We start from the raw sequence: 20,418 nt of genomic DNA, 5'->3' as shown, positions 1-20,418 counted from the left end.
TCTGCTTCCACCATCACCTCTGGCAGTGTGTTCCAGGCGCTCACTGCCCCCCTTTGTGGGAAACCAATGTGCTGTCAGAGCTGCAAGCTCATCACTGAGGCACCAAGACAAATCTACTGTCTGTGACCACGTTGTGATGATTCCAGCTAATGGTAAACCTGACAAATTGGGTTCCACAGTGAAATCTGGCTTGATAGACCATGTGTTATATTTTTGTAATTGGATTAACATGATGGTTCATCATTGCTCACGCTCGGGTGAGGCTGCTGATGTTCTGCTAACAAAAGAACAAAACTTTATTTCACAAACAAAGAAAAAAATGCTATATAAAAAGATCTCATTGTAAAAGTGCCCCTTTCTCCTTGTGGGAGGGAATCCCACACTCTCCCATTTCCCTGAATCAAGATTTCTCCTGAATTCCCAACTGGATATTAGTGATTTTCTTACATCTTTAGTCTCCCCTGTGAACATGTATTTTCTACGTTTACTGTGTTGCAATCCCTTCCTAATCTGAAAGTTCTCCATCAGGTCACTCTTTAGCCTTTCCTTGGTAATGCCAGTCTTCACTGATAATGTACAGAGTCTTGCAGAGGGCATCATGGGCCACGTCCCTGCCTCTGAGTCAGAAAATCCAGATCCAAGTCCCGCTCCAGGACCTGATAATGAAAGAAGGTCTAAAGTGGCCACAAACAGTTGATCTTAAATCATTCCAACATTCCCGATCGGTGGGTGGTAACGGAGGGAGAGATTTAGAGTCATAGAGTCAGAGAGTCTTAAATGTTTCAATTGTACCAGCCTCTACCACTTCCACTGGCAGGTTATTCCATACCCGTACCACCCTTTGTGTGAAAAGGTTGCCTCTTAGATCTCTTTTATATCTTTCCCCTCTCACCCTAAACCTATGCCCTCTAGTTTTGGACTCCCTGACCCCAGGGAAAAGACTTTGCCTATTTACCCTATCCATGCCCCTCATAATTTTGTAAACCTCTATAAGGTCACCCCTCAGCCTCCGACGCTCCAGGGAAAACAGCCCCAGCCTGTTTAGCCTCTCCCTATAGCTCAAATCCCCAAACCCTGGCAACATCCTTGTAAATCTTTTCTGAACCCTTTCAAGTTTCACAATATCTTTCCAATAGGAAGGAGACCAGAATTGCATGCAATATTCCAACAGTGGCCTAACCAATGTCCTGTACAGCTGCAACATGACCTCCCAACTGCTGTACTCAATACTCTGACCAATAAAGGAAAACCTACCAAACGCCTCCTTCGCTACCCTATCTACCTGCGACTTCATTTTCAAGGAGCTAAGAACCTGTACTCCAAGGTCTCTTTATTCAGCAACACTCCCTAGGACCTTACCATTAAGTGTATAAGTCCTGCTAAGATTTGCTTTCCCAAAATGCAGCACCTCGCATTTATCTGAATTAAACTCCATCTGCCACTTCTCAGCCCATTGGCCCATCTGGTCAAGATCCTGTTATATTCTGAGGTCACCCTCTTCGCTGTCCACTACACCTCCAATTTTGGTGTCATCAGCAAACTTACTAACTGTACCTTTTATGCCCGCATCCAAATCATTTACGTAAATGACAAAAAGTAGAGGACCCAGCACCAATCCTTGTGGCACTCCACTGGTCACAGGCCTCCAGTCTGAAAAACAACCCTCCACCACCACCCTCTATCTTCTACCTTTGAGCCAGTTCTGTATCCAAATGGCTAGTTCTCCCTTTATTCCATGAGATCTGACCTTGCTATTCAGTCTCCCATGGGGAACCTTGTCAAACGCCTTACTGAAGTCCATATAGATTACATCTACCACTCTGCCTTCATCAATCCTCTTTGTTACTTCTTCAAAAAACTCAGTCAAGTTTGAGAGACATTAGTTCCTATGCACAAAGCCATTTCTGGTCAACCATGAGATATAATGGGCATTGGTGCCTCCACCATCACTGCCCCTAGCTCTGGGTGGTCACGTGCTTGTAAAGGTGTATGTTGCCGCAGCAAGATGGACTCCCTGAGCAAACTATAACACTTGGAAATTACGGTGCTGCAGGAGAGGAAACCAGATTCGGGCAGTGCCATTTTCTGGCTGGAAGGGAGTTGAAGACTTCCTTGTTCCTTTCTTAGTTGTGAAGGTGGATGCTATGGTCACTATGTGGCCTTGTGCTAGTTGTGATTAATGTCACTGGGCTGAAGAAGGGACACACTCTGAAGGCTTTGTCGTCAGTTAGCTTCATGTGGGATGGAGGGGAATGGCAGACATATCAATGAAGCATTTCCACTTCTTTTGTTTTCAGCTTGGGTCCATGGAGATCCGAGGAAAGTGGTGTATCCGACAGATAGCCGTGGCCAATTCTGTGGACAGAAGGGGACTGTCAATGAGTGAGTAACTAATTCCATCACTGGGCAATTTGGGAATTGTTGGTGGGAATGGTGGAGGGGCAGAGAGATTTCATTCAAGTCGATAATATGATGGCCAAGTAACGAAAGGATGTCGACCCAGGTCAGAAGGACATTGGCAGACAGGCGTGATGCGACAGTCATATAAAATTCCTGTCAGATTCCATCTGCATCTGTTTGTTGGACCCACTTCCCAGCTCCGTTTGTGATGTACTGTCTTCAGGGGGACAACAGCACAAGGAATCCAGCACTGCAAGATTCCAACCTGGAGAACAGAGAGTACACACTAGGCCTGCCTCCCCATAAATATTCCCAGTGACCTGGGGAATCCAGAACCAGTAGGGAGCCTGTAGAATTCACAGCTGTAGAGGGCAGCTGAGGCGAAAACACTGAATGCTTTCAAGAAAGGATTAGACATGTTTCTTTGGGCTAATGAGATCATAGGGTATGGGGAGAATTTGGATGATCAGCCGTGATCATGTTGAATGACAGAGCGGGCTCACAGGGCTAGATAGGGGAATCAGAGGATCAGCCAGGATTGTATGGAAATGGGGGAGCAGGTTTGATGGGCCAAATGGCCTCTTCCTGCCCCTAGTTTCTATATTGCTACGATTTCTACTACTTGCAAAATGCTTAGTAGTTAAAAGTCATTTTATACAGTCAATAAAGGGCATCTATGTCCCTTTGTGGGAGAGAGTGCTATGACAGGATATCCTTTTATGAATAGAAGGCAGGGGCTTTAGAGGGGATTTGAGGAAAGGTTTCTTCACTCAGAGGATGGTCGGGGTCTGGAATGCACTGTCTGGGAGGGGAGTTGAGGTGGGTAACCTGAAACTTTAAAAAGTACTTGGATCAGCACTTGATATGTCATAAAATCCAAGGCTATGGATCCAGCATGGGTGTGTGGGACTAGTGCATGTAGCGGTGTCATTTTGATGGTAGAGACTCGATCGACTGAAGAACCTCTTCTGTACTGTATCTATGGTTCAATAATTCTATGGGTCCAAGGGACAGAACTTTCCAGAATAAGTTGGATGATTTTGGGGCTGATGCAGGAAACACTGACATGGGGAGCAGAGAAAATCTGGGATCATTCCCTCAGGAAACAAGACGACAAACCCCCAAAAAAGCTGCAGATGCTGGAATTCAGAAACAAAACCAGAAATTGCTGGAAAAGCTCAGCAGGTCTGGCAGCATCTGTGGAGAGAAATCAGAGTGAACGTTTCAGGTCTGTGCTGAGCAAGGGTCCATAAAGGGTCACTGGAGATAACCTTGAGGTATTTTCACTCGAGTGTTAATCCAGAGGCCCAGGTAATGTTCCAGAGACTTGGATTCGAATGCTACCATGACAGATGGTGGAATTTGAATTCAGTTAAACAAACATCTGGAATGAAGAGTCTGATGATCAACCATGAAGCTACCATTGATTATTAGAAAATCCCGTCTGGGTTACTAATGCCCTTTAGGGAAAGAATCTGCTGTCCTTACCTGGTCTGGCCTACATGTGACTCCACACCCACAGCAATGTGGTTGACTCTTAGCTGTCCTTTGGGCTGTTAGGGATGGGCAATAAATGTGAGCCTGGCCTGTGAATGAATAATTAAAAATAATATTAATGGAAATTGACCAATGTAAGGCAGGAACTCGAGGGATGTGGAACAACGCAGCACGGTTTATTCTTTTTATAGAGAGAAAGGTTGGCACTGCCAAATCCAGAACACGCCCCCCCCTCCAAACGCCCCAGCTCCCCACTCACCCCCACCACTCCTCCTCCTCCTCCACACCCCACCCACCCCCTGCCCCTCTGCTATCCAGAAGCTAACTGTATATGACCAGTTAGGAAAACAGAGCTGATGGCAATCTCAAACAAAGTCTGACAGAGGAGTATTGAACACGGAGGGCTGACGTCAGGAAGGAAATGAGGAAATCAGACAAATAAAACAGAAGGCTGGTAAAATGAAGGAAAATGTAAGATGTTTCATCAGTGCATTTGAGGGTGACTAAGGGAAGAGTTGGGCCTCTCTGATTTGAACAGAATAACGTGTGTGTCAGACGCAAAAGTTGTGGGCATGTTGTGAAATGAGGAATTTAGGAGAGGGATGTTGGAGACATTCTCATGAAAGAAGAGGAGAATGAAATATTTGATAAAATAAACATAATGTGAAGAGAACTGCTGGAGGGCCTGACCTCCTTGAAGGTGGATAAATCACCGCGGCTGGATCAGTCACATCAGAGTCTATTCTGGAAGTGAATCGCAGATATTGTCAGGGTCATTTTTCAGTTCCTACTTGATTCAGGTGAAGGACCGGATGACTGGAGGATGACAAGCAATAAGACTGCAAGGGATAGACCAAATAATGATGGGCTGATCAGTCTGGCCTTGGTGATGGGTAAATGACTGCAATCAATAACAAGAGAGAGGATAAACTATGGACAGGTTAGTCAGGGGTCGTTAGTAGGCTGCTGTTAAAGGAAGGTCATGTCTTACTAACTTAATTAAATGTTTTGAGAAAGGAACAAGGATTGATGAAGGTAGTGCAGTAGGTGTTGACTCCACACATTTTAATACGGAATTTGACAAGGTCCCTGACACATCTGGTCCGAGAGCTTGAAGTCCAAAGGAAACAGGGGAACGTGACATGTCGGATCCAAAATTGGCTCAGTGACAAGAAATGAAGGATTCTAGTCAATGCAAGTTTCAGAGGATGTAAAGGTGTTTCCAGTGAGACTCCCAAGCGCAGTGTGGGTGGAAACATGACAATGGCATTCAATCTGGAAAAGAGTGAGGCAATGCATTCACCAAGGGCAAGGCAATCAAGGGACTAGATAATTATTGAGAGTATACCAGGAGGGCTAGCAGCAGGGAGAGACCTCCAAGCGTATCTGCACAGATCACTGAAGGTGAGAGAGTGTAACATTGTCAGGGTGTCACGACTGAGGAAGTGCTGCACTGTCAGAGGGTCACTACCAAGGGAGTGCCGCACTGTTGGAGGGTCAGTGCTGAGGGAGTGCCGCATTGTCGGAGGGTCAGTACTGAAGGAGTACCGCACTGTTGGATGGTCAGTGCTGAGGGAGTGCCGCACTGTCAGAGGGTCAGTGCTGAGGGAGTGCCGCACTGTCAGAGGGTCAGTACTGAGGGAGTGCTGCAATGTCAGAGGGTCACTACCAAGGGAGTGCCGCACTGTCAGAGGGTCAGTACTGAGGTAGTGCCGCACTGTCAGAAGGTCAGTACTGAGGGAGTGCCGCACTGTCAGAGGGTCAGTGCTGAGGGAGTGCCGCACTGTCAGAGGGTCAGTACTGAGGTAGTGCCGCATTGTCAGAGGGTCACTACCAAGGGAGTGCCACACTGTTGGAGGGTCAGTGCTGAGGGAGTGCCGCATTGTCGGAGGATCAGTACTGAAGGAGTACCGCACTGTTGGATGGTCAGTGCTGAGGGAGTGCCGCACTGCCAGAGAGTGAGTATTGATGGAGTACCGCACTGTCAGAGGGTCAGTGCTGAGGGAGTGCCGCACTGTCAGAGGGTCAGTACTGAGGGAGTGCTGCAATGTCAGAGGGTGAGTACTGAGGGAGTGCCACACTGAGGGTCAGTGCTGAGGGAGTGCCACACTGTCAGAGAGTCAGTGCTGAGGGAGTGCCACACTGCTGGAAGGTCAGTACTGAGGGAGTGCCGCACTGTCAGAGGGTTAGTGCTGAGGGAGCACCGCACTGCTGGAGGGTCAGTACTGAGGGAGTGCCGCACTGTCAGAGGGTCAGTGCTGAGGGAGTGCCGCACTGTCAGAGGGTCAGTACTGAGGGAGTGCTGTACTGTCAGAGGGTCAGTACTGAGGTAGTGCCGCATTGTCAGAGGGTCAGTGCTGAGGGAGTGCGGCATTGTCAGAGGGTCAGTGCTGAGGGAGTGCCGCACTGTGAGAGGGTTAGTGCTGAGGGAAGTTTGCACTGTGGGAAGTTCAGTGCTGTGATGGGATGATCCAACAAAGTGCTGACTTCTGCGACATTGCGAACCTTTTCTCTTGTTGTCGGGTGTCCAGTGTATAACGTGGAGTGCTGTGCCGTACTGCTGGAATAACATTGTTCTTATTCTACCATGGGATGTGGGTGTAGCCGACAGGGGCAGCATTTACTCCCGCAACCCAGGTCAATAGGAGGGGATCAGGGCTGGGCCTCTGGTGAATTCTGTTACTTTGCTGTTCCTGCCTAGATTAGAGTGGTGCTGGAAAAGCACAGCAGGTCAGGCAGCATCCGAGGAGCAGGAAAATCGACGTTTCTGGCAAAAGCCCTTCATCAGGAATGACCGATGAAGGGCTCTTGCCCTGACCTGCTGTGCTTTCCCAGCACCACTCTGATCTAAACTCTGATGTCCAGCATCTGCAGTCCCTGGGTTTCCTGCCACGCAGTCTGTCAGCTTCTGCTGCAGGCGTGGCCTGTGTCACCTTCCTGTCGAGGTGTCAAGCGCAGATCCCTTCATCCTCTTGGGTCATTTCCTGTGCCTATTGATGATATTTCTGTGATCTGTACACCTGGAACTCTCAGCAAAGTCTGTTTCATCATGACTGTGTCTCATTTGTCACCGTTTACAAAGCCCCACTGACAGAGCTGAATTCGGTTCTCAGTGGTCGAGGTCACATTTGAAACCTATTTGCTCCCGTACTGTCCTGTGATTTGATGCTGACTCCTGTCCTGGCTCCAGGGTCTGATGATGTGGGGGCGGTTCTCCCTCTCTATGGGCTGGGTTCTATTCCCGTCTGCCCCGGAGCTATGACGGAATGTATCTGAGCGTGCTCAGTGCTCACTGTGTCATCTGTCCCTGTGTCATCGGCAAATTTGTGATGTATCTGTGCTTTTTATCGTCCACATCATTTACAAATCATGGATCCCTGTGATATCACTCACATGCTGACATTTTGGGAACATGCCCTGATTCATGCCACTAATTTACCTTCCGTTCCCTGAGCTCCAGGCTTTGTACACTGTCTCTTGAGAAAGTTTTTATCTGCAGATCATCCATCACTATCGCCAGCACTGGAGTCATCTCTTCGGGAAATTCAATCACCTTCATCGGGATCATCCATCCATTATAAATCCAGCCAACCGCCCCCTGCAATGTTCCTACTGTTTCATTCCCCAGTCTTTCATTATCAGATTCCTGTAAACTCCCAAGATTTCCTGGGTTGGCTTTGAAAAGCTCAACCAAAGAATTCCATTTTCAAGAGCGATTTCAGGTGGAAATCAAGAGGAAACAGTTAGAGCAAGAGGAAGGAGAGAGTGAGAAGAAAAGAGAACAACAGAGACAGCGAGAGCAGAGAGATGGAGTGAAGAAAGAGGGGGAGAGATAGACTGAAAGATAAAGAGCGAGACAAAAGAAAGCAATGAGAGAACAAGAGGAAAGACAGGGGGACTGAGAGAATTAGAATCCTTACAATGTGGAAACAGACCCTTCGGCCCAGCAATTCCACACCAACCCTCCAAAGAGTATCCCACCCAAACCCATTCCCCTACCCTATTACTCCAAATTTACCCCTGACCACTACCCTTTACCTCCACATCCCTGAACATTATGGGCAATTTAATATGGCCAATTCACCCTAACCTGCACATCTTTGCATTGTGGGAGTAAACTGGAGCACCAGGAGAAAGCCCAAGCAGACACGGGGAGAATGTGCAAACTCCACACAGATAGTCACTTGAGGATGGAATCAAACCCAGGGGCCTGGCACTGTGAGCCACCGTGCCACCCATAGTCAGAGAGACGAGAAAGAGAATGACAGAGAGAGAGATACAGTGGGAGTTGAAGAGGCTGAGGGCCCTTCAGCAGTAGCCGAGGGCTCAGACAGCCGAATGCATGGCCACTGATGGTGCAGTGAGTAAAACTGGAGATGTCAGAGAGGAGAGGGTTGATGAAGTGATCAGGAAGGAATGCTGGTGTCAGGAGATTCCAGAAACTGGAAGTGTTGCTGCGGTGGAGTGGTGAGCTGGAGGGAATGGAGGAAGAGTGGAAGAGGTGGAGGCGGTAGACGGGATGCTGGTGGATTGATGGAAGGAATTGAACACGAACAATAAAATATTAAGATTGCTTTCTAAGTCTGTGGGCAGCAGATAGGTTAGTCCCGAGGCAAACTGACTCATTTGAAATTCAAATCAAGGTTCTTTAGTGACCAGGCTCAAATGAGATTTTGTTACATGTGCCAGGTTTGAAGTGTTAATGGTATTGGTAATGCACTGACAGACCCTTTTCCTTCCATTATACAATCATCAATTGGAAAGGTGTCCCTGATATTTGCCCCAATCTCTTTCAGGAACAAGACCATTTTATTCTACTTCAACATCCTGAAGTGTGCAAGCCCTGCGGTTCTCATCAACCTGCAATGCCCAACAAAACAGGTAGGACTCAAGGGTCTAGCAGTGCAACTCAGTAATGACCCTCCAACAGTGTGGCACTCTGTCAGCACGGACCCTCTGACTGTGTGGCACACCCTCAGTACTGACCCTCCGACAGTGCGGCTCTCCCTCAGCACTGACCCTCTGACAGTGCGGCACTCTTTCAGCACTGACCCTCTGACAGTGTGGCACTCCCTCAGCATTGACGCTCCGACAGTGCGGCACTCCCTCAGCGCTGACCCTCCGACAGTGCGACACTCCCTCAGCACTGACCCCCCCATTGCGGCACTCTCTCAGCACTGACCCTCTGACACTGTGGCACTCCCTCAGTACTGATCCTCTGACAGTCCAGTGCTCCCTTAGCACTGACCCTCTGGCAGTGCAGCACTCCCTGAGTTCTGACCCTCTGACAGTGCGGCACTCCCTCAGTACTGACCCTCTGACAGTGCAGCACCCCCTCAGTTCTACCCTCCGATAGTGCAGCACTCCCTCAGTACTGACCCTCTGACAGTGTGCCACTCCCTCAGCACTGACCCTCCCGATAGTGCGACACTCCCTCAGCACTGACCCTCCCATTGCGGCACTCCCTCAGAACTGACCCTCTGACATTGTGGCACTCCCTCAGTACTGACCCTCTGACAGTGCGACACTCCCTCGGCACTAACACTCTGACAGTGCGGCACTCCTTCAGCACTGACCCTCTGACAGTGTGGCACTCCCTCAGCGCTGACCCTCCGACAGTGCGACACTCCCTCAGCACTGACCCTCCCATTGCAGCACTCCCTCAGTACTGACCCTCTGACAGTGCGGCACTCCCTCAGTACTGACCTCTGTGCGGCACTCCCTCAGCAATGACCCTCTGATAGTAGGGCACGTCCTCAGTACTGACCCTCTGACAGTGCGGCACTCCCTCAGCACTGACCATCTGACAGTGCGGTACACCCTCAGCACTGACCCTATGACTGTGCGGCACTGCCTCAGCACTGACCCTTGGACAGTGCAGCACACCCTCAGTACTGACCCTCCAACAGTGCGGCACTGCCTCAGCACTTATCCTCTGACAGTGCGGCACTCCCTCAGCACTGATCCTCTGTGTGGCACTCCCTCAGCAATGACCCTCTGACAGTGGGGCACGTCCTCAGTACTGACCCTCTGACAGTGCGGCATTCCCTCAGCACTGACCCTCTGACTGTGCGGCACTGCCTCAGCACTGACCCTCTGATAGTGCAGCACCCCCTCAGCACTGACCCTCTGACAGTGCAGCACTCCCTCAGCACTGATCCTCTGACTGTGCGGCACTGCCTCAGCACTGACCCTCTGACAGTGCAGCACTCCCTCAGCACTGACCCTCTAACAGTGAGGCCCTCCCTCAGCACTGACCCTCCGCAGTGCGGCACTCCCTCAGCACTGACCCTCCGACAATGCGGCACTCCCTCCGCACTGACCCTCCGACAGTGCGGCACTCTCTCAGCATTGATCGTCCAACAGTGAGGCACTCCCTCAGCACTGACCCTCCGACAGTGCGACACTCCCTCAGCATTGACCCTCCGACAGTGCAGCACTCCCTCAGCACTGACCCTCTGACAGTGCAGCACTCCCTCAGCACTCACCCTCTGCCAGTGCGGCACTCCCTCAGCACTGACCCTCCGACAGTGCAGCACTCCTTCAGCATTGAACCTTCGACAGTGCAGCACTCCCTCAGCAATGACCCTCTGACAGTGCAGCGCTCCCTCAGCATTGACCCTCCGACAGTGCAGCACTCCCTCAGTACTGACCCTCTGACAGTGCAGTGCTCCCTTAGCACTGACCCTCTGACAGTGCGGCACTCCCTCAGTACTGACCCTCTGACAGTGCAGCACTCCCTCAGCACTGACCCTCTGACAGTGCGGCACTCCCTCAGTATGGACCCTTGGACTGTATGGCGCTCCCTCAGTCCTGGAGGACATTCTGTGCTGAATTTGTAGTGGAGAGTTATGACCTTATTCCCTGTTGCACACAGTTGACCCTTGTGTCCAGGATGCTCGGAAGTGAACATTCTGAGTGCTGGCAACAAAGTTTGGGAGCGTGCCTGTTTCCTGTAATTTCCTTTCCCGTCATCTTTGGTCATCTGTAATTTGTTCCTGTGAGTGGTTTGGAATTGAAGATTTTAAAAGTTGTAATTTATACATTTGTCTTTTTATATCCAGCTTTGCGTTGAGAAGTGTCCGAGTCAGTTTTCCCGATATATCGATGTGAAATATAATTATAGATGGAACAAAACCGCCTGGGAATATTACCGTCAGTTTTGTCAACCTGGCTACAACACCCCTCGAAAGGTGGGTCCCATCGTGTGGACTAAAGGAGGTAGAATTAATTTGGCATCTCCAGAACTGGAACAGGACTTTGACCCATCTGGTTTGTGTTTATCCTGCCACTCCCTCTTTGAGTCACCCTGACATTCCATCCTTCCATTCCTTTCTCCCTCACATCCTCATTCAGCTTATCGATTAAATCACCTTGAACCAGTTTGACCAGTCCCTGAGAAATTCTCATCTGTACTGATCCTCTGTGTGCTATTTATACTCCATTCTGCCAAAATCCCATCAGCCTCAATCATTTCTAACCAACTGCCATGTGGCACTGGATACCTTTTGGAAATTCAGATGTATTGCATTCACTGCTTTCCCTTCACCTCAAGGTAAAAAACCCAAAGCACTAAGAACAAGAACAAAGAACATTACAACATTGGAACAGGCCCTTCGGCCCTCCAAGCCTGTGCTGACACATTTTGCCCTTCCATATTAAAATTGTCTTCATTGACAGGATCTGTATCCCTCTATTCCCTTCCTATTCCTGTAATTGGCTGGGTGTTTCTTGAAAGCTGCTATTGTGTCTGCTTCCACCATCACCTCTGGCAGTGTGTTCCAGGCGCTCACCACCCCAGCATGTCACTTGTAAATACCACCCCCCCCCCCCCCCCCCCCACCCCCCAAAAGCACGTTGATTCTGTGCCCCCTAGTGACCGACCTCTCCACCCTGGAGTGAGATCAGAGTTATCGTTTCGGGACCAGTGATCCCCTTGTTAACGGTTTGTGGTGAACAGCAGGCACTGGGGATGGGGCGACTTGATCCTGGTGGGTTGAGTGATTGGTAAGTTGTTGGGTAAAGCAGCTCTCTCAGCCAACAGGAGCGAGTGCCAACCCCACAGCGGGATTCAGTTTCTTTTCAGAATACAGCACCTCACATTAATCTTTCTAATACTCCAACTTCACAACCTCCTTCCACTGATGCTCCCTTTGTCTGCTCTTGATAGCTTTATTTATTTTAAATATCTCGGCCTTCAGCTCGCTGCAGCTAAGTTCTGTTTGATGCTCCTTAATGTTTACACCAAAGTCACATGCTCATTTCATTATTGTTCTATTTTGTCCCTAAGGTTTTGTACCTGGGTACTTTTGTACCTAAGATGGTGCCAGAAATGGTGGCTTTGTACACTTTCCACTGTACTCCTGTACTTGAGTACACATAACACTAAAACCTAATTCTAATTCAAATTTGAATTCTTTGACGAGATGCTTGTTAATGATGTTCCTTAACCCAGTTGCAGTTTGTTCAACGCCAGCTTTAACATCAATGTACCACCCAGTGAGTAGTCCCAAGGTGAGATTTAAAGGTGATTCTCCTCATAAATTCTTCCAATTTGTGTGGCACTCTGTTGAATAAAGTTGAAAATCACACCCTTCTGTCTGTGTAACCTGGAAGAGGTTGATAAGCTGCAAAGGGGTAAATAGTAGATTATTTATCGACAGTAATGCCAACATTAATGATCTATTAATGCTTTGTGTCTTTTTATGGAGAGAATGATTGCTCTTAAATCTTTCACATTGTCACAGCTACTGTGACGTGTTTTATGTTGAATGGAGAAAGTTTCTTCCCTCGTCACCTCCCCCTGTCAGCAGACCCTTTGATTCCTTTCGCCCTCGTGTGTTTATCCAGCTTCCCCCTCAATGTGTCCACAATATTCCCCCTCACCCCCTCCCTGTGGGAGTGACTCCCACATTTCCCCTCGCCCCCTCCCTGGGGGTGAGTGTCCCACATTCTGGGTAAAGCAGTTTCTCTTGATCTCACTGTTGGATTTATTCAGGACCACCTTCCATTTATATGCCTTCATTGTAGTCTTCCCCACAACTGGAGACATCTTGGCTATTTTTACCCTTTTTAACCACTTTTACATTTGCAAAACTGGTGTCAGCTTCCTCACAATTGCCGCTGTTCAGCGGGAGAGAGCTCTGGGCTGTTCAGTGTCATAACCTTCTCAGTGCTGCTTTACTCTGACCATTTTTCTGATGTCTTCATCATTGTCCTGAAATATTTTTACCTCTTTGGAGAACAGAACTGTGTGTAAACCCCTTCACCCAAGCAAATCCTTTGAAGGACAGTACCTCTTGTGGAGTGTTTTTTGTGATTTTAGATGACTTGACAATGCCATGTAATATGTTGCGCTCTTTTGGACTGATGAATGAGGTGACCTTTCTTGTCTCTGTCTGTACCAGGATCTTGCTGCATTCTGATGACCATTTCACGAAGTATTATCCATCTTGACTATTGCCAAAAGAGACACAGTTTATTGAAGCTGAAGCATTTGTAATGGCAATGTCCCTACCAGAATCCACTTGCCAACCAATCAGCAGTCTTCTTTCATGCAGTCTAAAATCACCATGAGCTGGTATTCTTGTGAAGTGTCCTGATTAGTGCAAGATGAGAAACTTCAACAAAATGTGTCTTTTTTTGAGTAACACTCCAGCTCGATATGACTGAGTGCTTATTTGACGTCCTGTTAACCCCTTCCTTGTGTTGTCCTTTCTATTATAGTCTGCTGCCCAGGTGACTCGAGATGAAGACTGCCCATCAATGATTGTTCCCAGCCGACCCTGTACGTATCATACCTTCCTTTGATGCAGCACTGCCCTGGATTTAGTACTTAGTTGTCCTGAGTGGTGGGGGAGGGAACAAGGGAGGGAGTTGGTAGGAAGCAAGTTCACCATCCAGGCCACAATTGCATGGGGCATGAGTTCAGAAATCATGTGTTGAATGAAAGTCCCCTGCCCACAATTCCTGCCATTTTCTGAGTGGGAGATTGCATGATCAGCCCACGCAAAGTTGTGGAGCTAAATTGACCGTAACACAGTGAAGAAATATGTCGATTACCTTTGGCAGGCTCTTCAGTGGGAAAAAGACTAGAGTTAGTCCAGCTAGTCCGTGCTGCACATAATCCCAAACTAATCTAATCCCACTGCCTGCTCTGGCCCATTCCCCACCAAACCTTTCCTATTCATGTACTTATCCAAATGTCTTTTAAATGTTATAACTGTACCCACATCCACCACTTCCTCAGGACGTTCATTCCACATGTGTAAACAATTTTCCCCTCATGTCTTGTCTAAGTCTCTCTCTTCTCACCTTACAAATGTGCCCCCTAGTCTTCAAATCTCCCATCCTAGGGAAAAAAAACCTCCCATAGAATCTATCTATACCTCTCAATATTTTATAAACTTTTATCAGGTCGCCTCTCAACCTCCTGCGCTCCAGTGAGAAAAGTCCCAGCCTCTTCAACCTTTCTTTAGAACTCAGACCATCCATACCTGGCAACATTCTGGGAAATCTCTCCTGAACCCTCTCCAGCTTAATCATATCCTTCCTTTAACTAGCGGGCCAGAACTGGGCGCAGAATTCCAGAAGATAGCTGGAGACTTTTCCCCAGAGCAGAAATGGCTGTCATGAAGGATCATAATTTTAAGGTGATTGGAGGAAGGTAAAGGGGAGATGTCAGAGATAAGTTATTTACACAGAGAGTGGTGGGTGTGTGGAATGCACTGCCAGTGGTGGTAGTAGAGTCAGAGACATTAGGGACATTTAAGTGACTGCTGGACAAGCACATGGACGCATTAAATTGAGGGGTGTGTAGGTTAGGTTGATCTCAGATTAAGAGATATGCTCAGCACAACATTGTGGGTTGAAGGGCATGTACTGTGCTATGCTGTACTATGTTCTATGCTCTATAAGCAGCCTCACCGATGTCCTATTCAACCTCAACCTGACTTCCCACTCAGCACCAGGGATCCGGGTTCGATCCCACCCTCGAGCGTCTGTCTGTGTGGCGTTTGCACATTCTTCCTGTGTTTCCTCTGGGTGCTCTGGTTTCCTGCCACATCCAAAGATATGCAGGTTAGGTGGATTGGCCATGCTAAATTGCCCATAGTGCCCAGGGATGTGTAGGCTAGATGGATTAACCATGGGAAATGCAGAGTTAAAAGGATAGAGTAGAGGGGGAGGAGTTGTTGGGTCTGGGTGGGATGCTCTTCCTGGGGTCAGGGTCAACTTGATGGCCAAAATGACCCGCTTCCACACTGTAGGGAACTCTGTGATGGTATGAAGTATAATGTTTAGAGGATAGCAATCTAATAAAGATATCAAGCCGATTGTTAAGGAGACAGCATCATCTTAAAGAACATAGATTTGAATTTATGTAGCAGCTTTGATGAGATCACCATGTCCCAAAGCCCTTTACAGTTGATTTGAGAGGACTGTTCCCATTCTGGGAATATTGTAATCAGCCAGTCTGCACAAAGCAAGATTCTACAAACAGTGATCAAACAATGAATTGTTCACTGGGGAATAAATAGTGACAAAGACTTAACAGAACTAGCTACAGGAGGAGGCCATTCAGCCCCTCGAGACTGTCCACCATTTAATACGATCATGGCTGATCTCATCTGAGCTTCAATTCCACCTTCCTGCCCGGTCTCCATCACCGTCACTCATGAAATGTCTGTCTGTCTCCTCCTTCCATTTACTGGGTGTCCTGACATCCACCACGTGCTGAGGCAGTGAATTCCACCAATTCCCGATCAGACGTCAAGAAAATAAATTCTCCTCATCTGTCTTTTAAATGGGGTGGACTCTTCAGTGCTCTGTGAAATACCTGAGCAAGTCTCTCAGTTCAGGGCGATTCGGAATTTGCAACAAATGCTGATCTTGCCAGCGGCACCCACCTCCCTTGAAAGAATGAGAGGCCAGAGAGAGGGGGTTCCCATGGCACATTGGGAATGGACCAGGGTTCCAGTCTCACCTCCTCCAGACGTGTGTCATCATATCACTGAACAGGTCAATGAAAATAAAAATATAAGGCAGGAAAGATTTATCCAACTGGTTTCAGTCCTGAGAGGCTCTAATTGTCTGAGCTGTTTTGTTGGCCACTTTTCCAGAAGTAGAAAAAGGTCATGGAGCATTGAAACAGGCCCTTCAGCCCACCATGTCTGTGCCGACCAACAAACGCCAGACCACACTCATCCTATTTACCTGTACTTTGTCCATAGCCGTCTCCTCCCCAGTATTTTGAGTACTCCTCCAGGTGCTTCTTAAATGTCCAGGTTTGTACCTCCACCGCCCTCTCAGGCAGCACGTTGTGTATTTTCAGTACTCTCTGGGTCAAAAATCCTTTCTCCAATCTTCTCTAACCTTAAACCGAAGGCATCTGATCATACACAGGTCTGCCATGGGGAGAGGCTGAGGACAGGAGTGATAAATGACATGATTTGATTTGACGTGATTTGATAGGGCCGACTGAAGAAAAGTGTGGAGTAGTTTAAAATGAGAGGTCACAGGTATGAGACAATCAGTAATGAATCTGGTCCGGAATTCAGGAAGAATGTCTTTACCACAAGCAGCGGGTAGATTGAGGAACTCACTTCCATGGGGAGTAGTTGAGGTGAATAGTTTGGACAGATTTAAAGGGGACACTGGATAGACCGTAATGAAAGAATCAAAGGGTGTGATATGGAGTTAGATGAAGAGGGGAGTTCCCTGTATCCCAGAATGATCCATTTAGGCCGAATGCCTATGAAAATGTTCAGCCATTGGGTTCAGTGGGAGCTGGAAAGACATTGCTGTTGTTGGGTTTATCACTAAGCGTGGGTGGCAGGATTTCTGGCCAGCCCTTCATGATTTTCTTCTGCCTTTTCCTCACCAGTTCTGCGACGTTGCTTTCCTGACTTTACCACCAAAAATGGAATTCTGACGGTGGCCAACAAGACCACGTTCAAAGACGGCCAGGGTAGAACCCGCAACGTGACAGATCTGCGAGACGCAGCAAAGTAAGTCACTCCTTCTGACTGCAACCTTCCAGCTCCTTACCGCAGAGAAATCGCCAAGGGAGTTTGATGGAGTAAATCAGGAGACAGTGTTTCCTGGGGCAGGAGGGTGAGGGAGCAGAGGGAGACAGATTGAAGGGAATCGGGGAAAAGCCCCAGGGGGAGGGGAGGGGAATTGTTGTACACAGTGAGTTGTTGGGGTCTGGAAGGTGCTGCCTGAAAGGGCAGTGGGAGCAGATTCAATCAGAACTTTCACATGGGGACCGGGGAAATATTTAAACAGGAAAGCATTGCCAGCCAACGGGACAGGAATAGGGAGTGAAATTAATTGGGCAGATATTTTGAAGAGCTGTCACAGGAAGATGGTCCAAATGGCCTCAACCTATGTTGTAAGGTTCTATGACATTATGATCTCCCTTGTTGGAGTCTCCCATTCAGCCTGTTGTAAAATACCCATTGTGAGGGGGTTGTATAGAACCTGTGCCTTTAATAAACCAGCTGTCTCATTGTTCCATTGAGCTTTCCCATGAATTGCCTGAATGGCCTTTGTTTCCACTTTGTCTCCCATAGCCAGCTTGATAATGTCTCAATTGCTGACAGACAAAGGTGTTCATGTGGCTCAGAAGCAATGAGCTGAGAATCAGTTCCAAAGACAGTCTGGGAATTAGAAACTCATTCTCCGTGTAAGTTGGATTGTCATAAAAAGTCAGTGGGTGTACTGTGGTTCCTGTGCCCATCTGGGTGACTATCACCCAATGCAAAGGTGGTTGGTGGTAATTAACTGTCTTATCAAGTCAATCTGTTACCAATCGGAAAGAAAATACATTTTCTAAGAGTAACTTGGGATGGGCAGAGGTAGCAGCTCCTCAAGAGTGAAGCAGCATGAACTATACAAACACCATGCTCCCTCCTAATGCTGCCCCCCGCCTCGTCAATCCTGTATTCCCAAAGTTATTCCACCAACAGGAGAGTGTCAGAGTGGGAAACCTCAGCGAATCTTCCCATTTTGCCAGTTGAAACATGGGTCATTCTTTGAGAATTCACTTTGTTGCTGAGACCTAATTTTACAATGTTCTGATACTTACTCTGACACCTATACTAGATTACCCTGGCATCTCCTTTAAATTTACTCTGACTCAATTCTAGCTATTCTCAATAAATCCTGATGTCCCATCCTCAAATTATTCTAAAAGCTGCTTTAAATTTCCACTGAGGACCCTTCTGGATTGACTCTGATTCCTGTTTTAAATCATTCATTTCCCATTCTAGATTTACTCTAGCATTACTCCAGAGCCATTCTCTTTTGTGCTTTAGATTCATTCTGATAAATGCTCTGAGATTATTCTGTTACCTGTCTTCAGATCAATCTGATGTATGTTCTAAATTTACACTTCCTTTCTGCTCTAGATTTACTCACTCACTACTCTCGAGTGAATCTATTGTATATTTAAGATTCACACTGTTCTAGAATTGTTCTGGTGCCCTTTCTAGCATGGATATGTTGTATACTCTAGATTTATTCTGGTATCTGTTCTATGATTAGTCTTTTACCTCTTCTGGATTTTGTCTACTATCTGTTCTGGACTCACTGTTCACTAATATTCTTTTATATCCCCTATTCTAATGAATATTATATCATCCTCTCCCTCTGTAAGTCCCTTCCCCCAAACTCTACACCTTCAGCATGTCCAAACCTCTTTCGCAGCTTATCCCTTTTAAACATGTTGTTGTGCACTGTGCATTCTCCAAGGAGTATCAGGCATTGCACTCTGCTGCATCTATTGGTTTCCATTACTTGTCCTGATTGCCCTGTTCCCCAGGAATCAGTGTAAAGGTGTGTGTCCATGACCTTTCATGTTAATATTGCAGTGATGGGCTACGGAGCCATTCAGGAGTGAGGGTTTTCAGCTGTCACCATCTGCCATGTCTGGTTATTATTTTAAAAAGGTTCATCTGTTATTTGCTAGTTGTGAACTGATGAGATTATATCACAGTCATTAATCCTCTGTGAAGTGTGTGATCTATCATTAATTTTGTGACTCAGATTTCTGCGATGATATATCCAACTGTCAAGAGAAGCAGGACTGAATAAATTGTCCTAAAAAATAAATATTTTCAGTAAAATCAGGAACTGTGTAATAATCTGATCTTGGTGTTCAGTTTGTAGATAGTATCTACTCAGCTGACAAAAGGGCAATGCTCCAAAAGCTTGTGATTTCAAATGAATCTGTTGGACTGTAACCTGGTGTCTTATAACTGTGTGACTTCTAACTTTGTCCACCCCAGTCCAACACTGGCACCTCCACATCATGACCAAAACATAGGACTACCCACGATCATTAAGACTATCTCTATGTACTGTGCAATATCTACAAAGGATGAATTAATAAAACCTTAATGTGTATTCCCTCCCTGATCTTGTGCCCCTATTTCTCATTGCAAGTGTCAATGTAAACATGTCATGGTTAGGTTCACTCTCCCACCCCTCCTCATGGCAGGAGTGTGTAATTACAACCTGACACAGTTACAGATGTTCAGTTCGAAACAACAGATATATTAAAAACATTGGGTTGCCAGGAGTGATTGCAACCTCAGCGTAATTTTGATTTATCTCCTTCAATCAAGCCAAGGCTCCTCCATTAGGCTTTGGTGTTTTGCATTTATTCCTGTGAGTATAAATATGTTCTTCATCAGTGATAACAAATAGTCTTTATTTTAAATTTACAGCAAGGTGACCACCATCCGCCACGGATCCAAGAGGTGTTGCAATAATTTTTGGTGTAATCCTAACAGTTTGGAATGAGCTGGTGTGCGTTAAACCTGCATGAGCTGTTTGGCTGTTCAGTTTGTTAATCTTGGAGTTTGGTTGGAATGTATGGACCAGAGACGTGATGGTCAGTGCCGATATATTTGCGAAATTCAGTGTCGAAATGGGGTGAAAGATCAGAGGGATATGGGAGTAAAGCTCAACAGGCCAACAAATCAGTGGGAGTAAAGCTCAACAGGCCAACAGGAATACAATTACACCGCAGAGCAAGTTGTGTGAAACTTGTTCGAAATCTTGTTTAGTTTACACTTGGAATATTGTGCAAACTTCTGACCACCATATTCGAAACAAGATATTGAGACATCAGAGAAGGTGGAACAATATTTAAGTACAAAGGTTTGAAAAGTTTCTACCTTTCAGCAGAGGGTGAATGGGCTGTGACTGAGTTCTCCAGATAAAAGGAGGTTGAGGAGTGACTTGACAGAGCTCGTTCAATTCCTGCAAGGATTTCGTCATCATCAGGGAGAGGGATGTTTCAGAGGAGGAGACCAGAACTCAGGGCCTTTTGTATAAGATAATCCCTAATAAATGCAGTCAGGAATCCGTCTCCCAGAAAGTAGAGAGAATATGGGACTCATTCCCACAAAGACGAGGGGGGGGAATGTGAGACTCACTCCCAAAGGGAGAGGAGGGGTGGAATGTGGGACTCATTCCCACAGAGACGGGGGGAAATGTGGGACCCACTCCCAC

General features: G+C 47.2%; 1 protein-coding gene across 5 annotated transcripts in view; it reads left to right on the top strand.

Annotated features, from left to right (window-relative positions):
* LOC122554098 (choline transporter-like protein 5) overlaps window positions 1–20,418 on the top strand; it is a 281,888-nt gene that overhangs the window by 178,540 nt on the left and 82,930 nt on the right. For 3 of the 5 annotated variants that reach the window (XM_043698569.1, XM_043698568.1, XM_043698570.1), the window contains exons 4-9: window positions 2,298–2,382; window positions 8,694–8,778; window positions 10,962–11,090; window positions 13,624–13,684; window positions 16,781–16,904; window positions 19,629–19,661. In XM_043698569.1, the coding sequence (XP_043554504.1) occupies window positions 2,298–2,382; window positions 8,694–8,778; window positions 10,962–11,090; window positions 13,624–13,684; window positions 16,781–16,904; window positions 19,629–19,661 (517 nt within the window). The remainder of the gene's footprint in view (window positions 1–2,297; window positions 2,383–8,693; window positions 8,779–10,961; window positions 11,091–13,623; window positions 13,685–16,780; window positions 16,905–19,628; window positions 19,662–20,418) is intronic. The other 2 variants (XM_043698571.1, XM_043698572.1) reach the window with 1 other exon arrangement.

This window comes from Chiloscyllium plagiosum, chromosome 11 (assembly GCF_004010195.1).
Source record: "Chiloscyllium plagiosum isolate BGI_BamShark_2017 chromosome 11, ASM401019v2, whole genome shotgun sequence".
Taxonomy (NCBI): domain Eukaryota; kingdom Metazoa; phylum Chordata; class Chondrichthyes; order Orectolobiformes; family Hemiscylliidae; genus Chiloscyllium; species Chiloscyllium plagiosum.
Note: the sequence above shows the minus strand (reverse complement) of the source record. Positions and strands in the feature narration are given on the sequence as shown.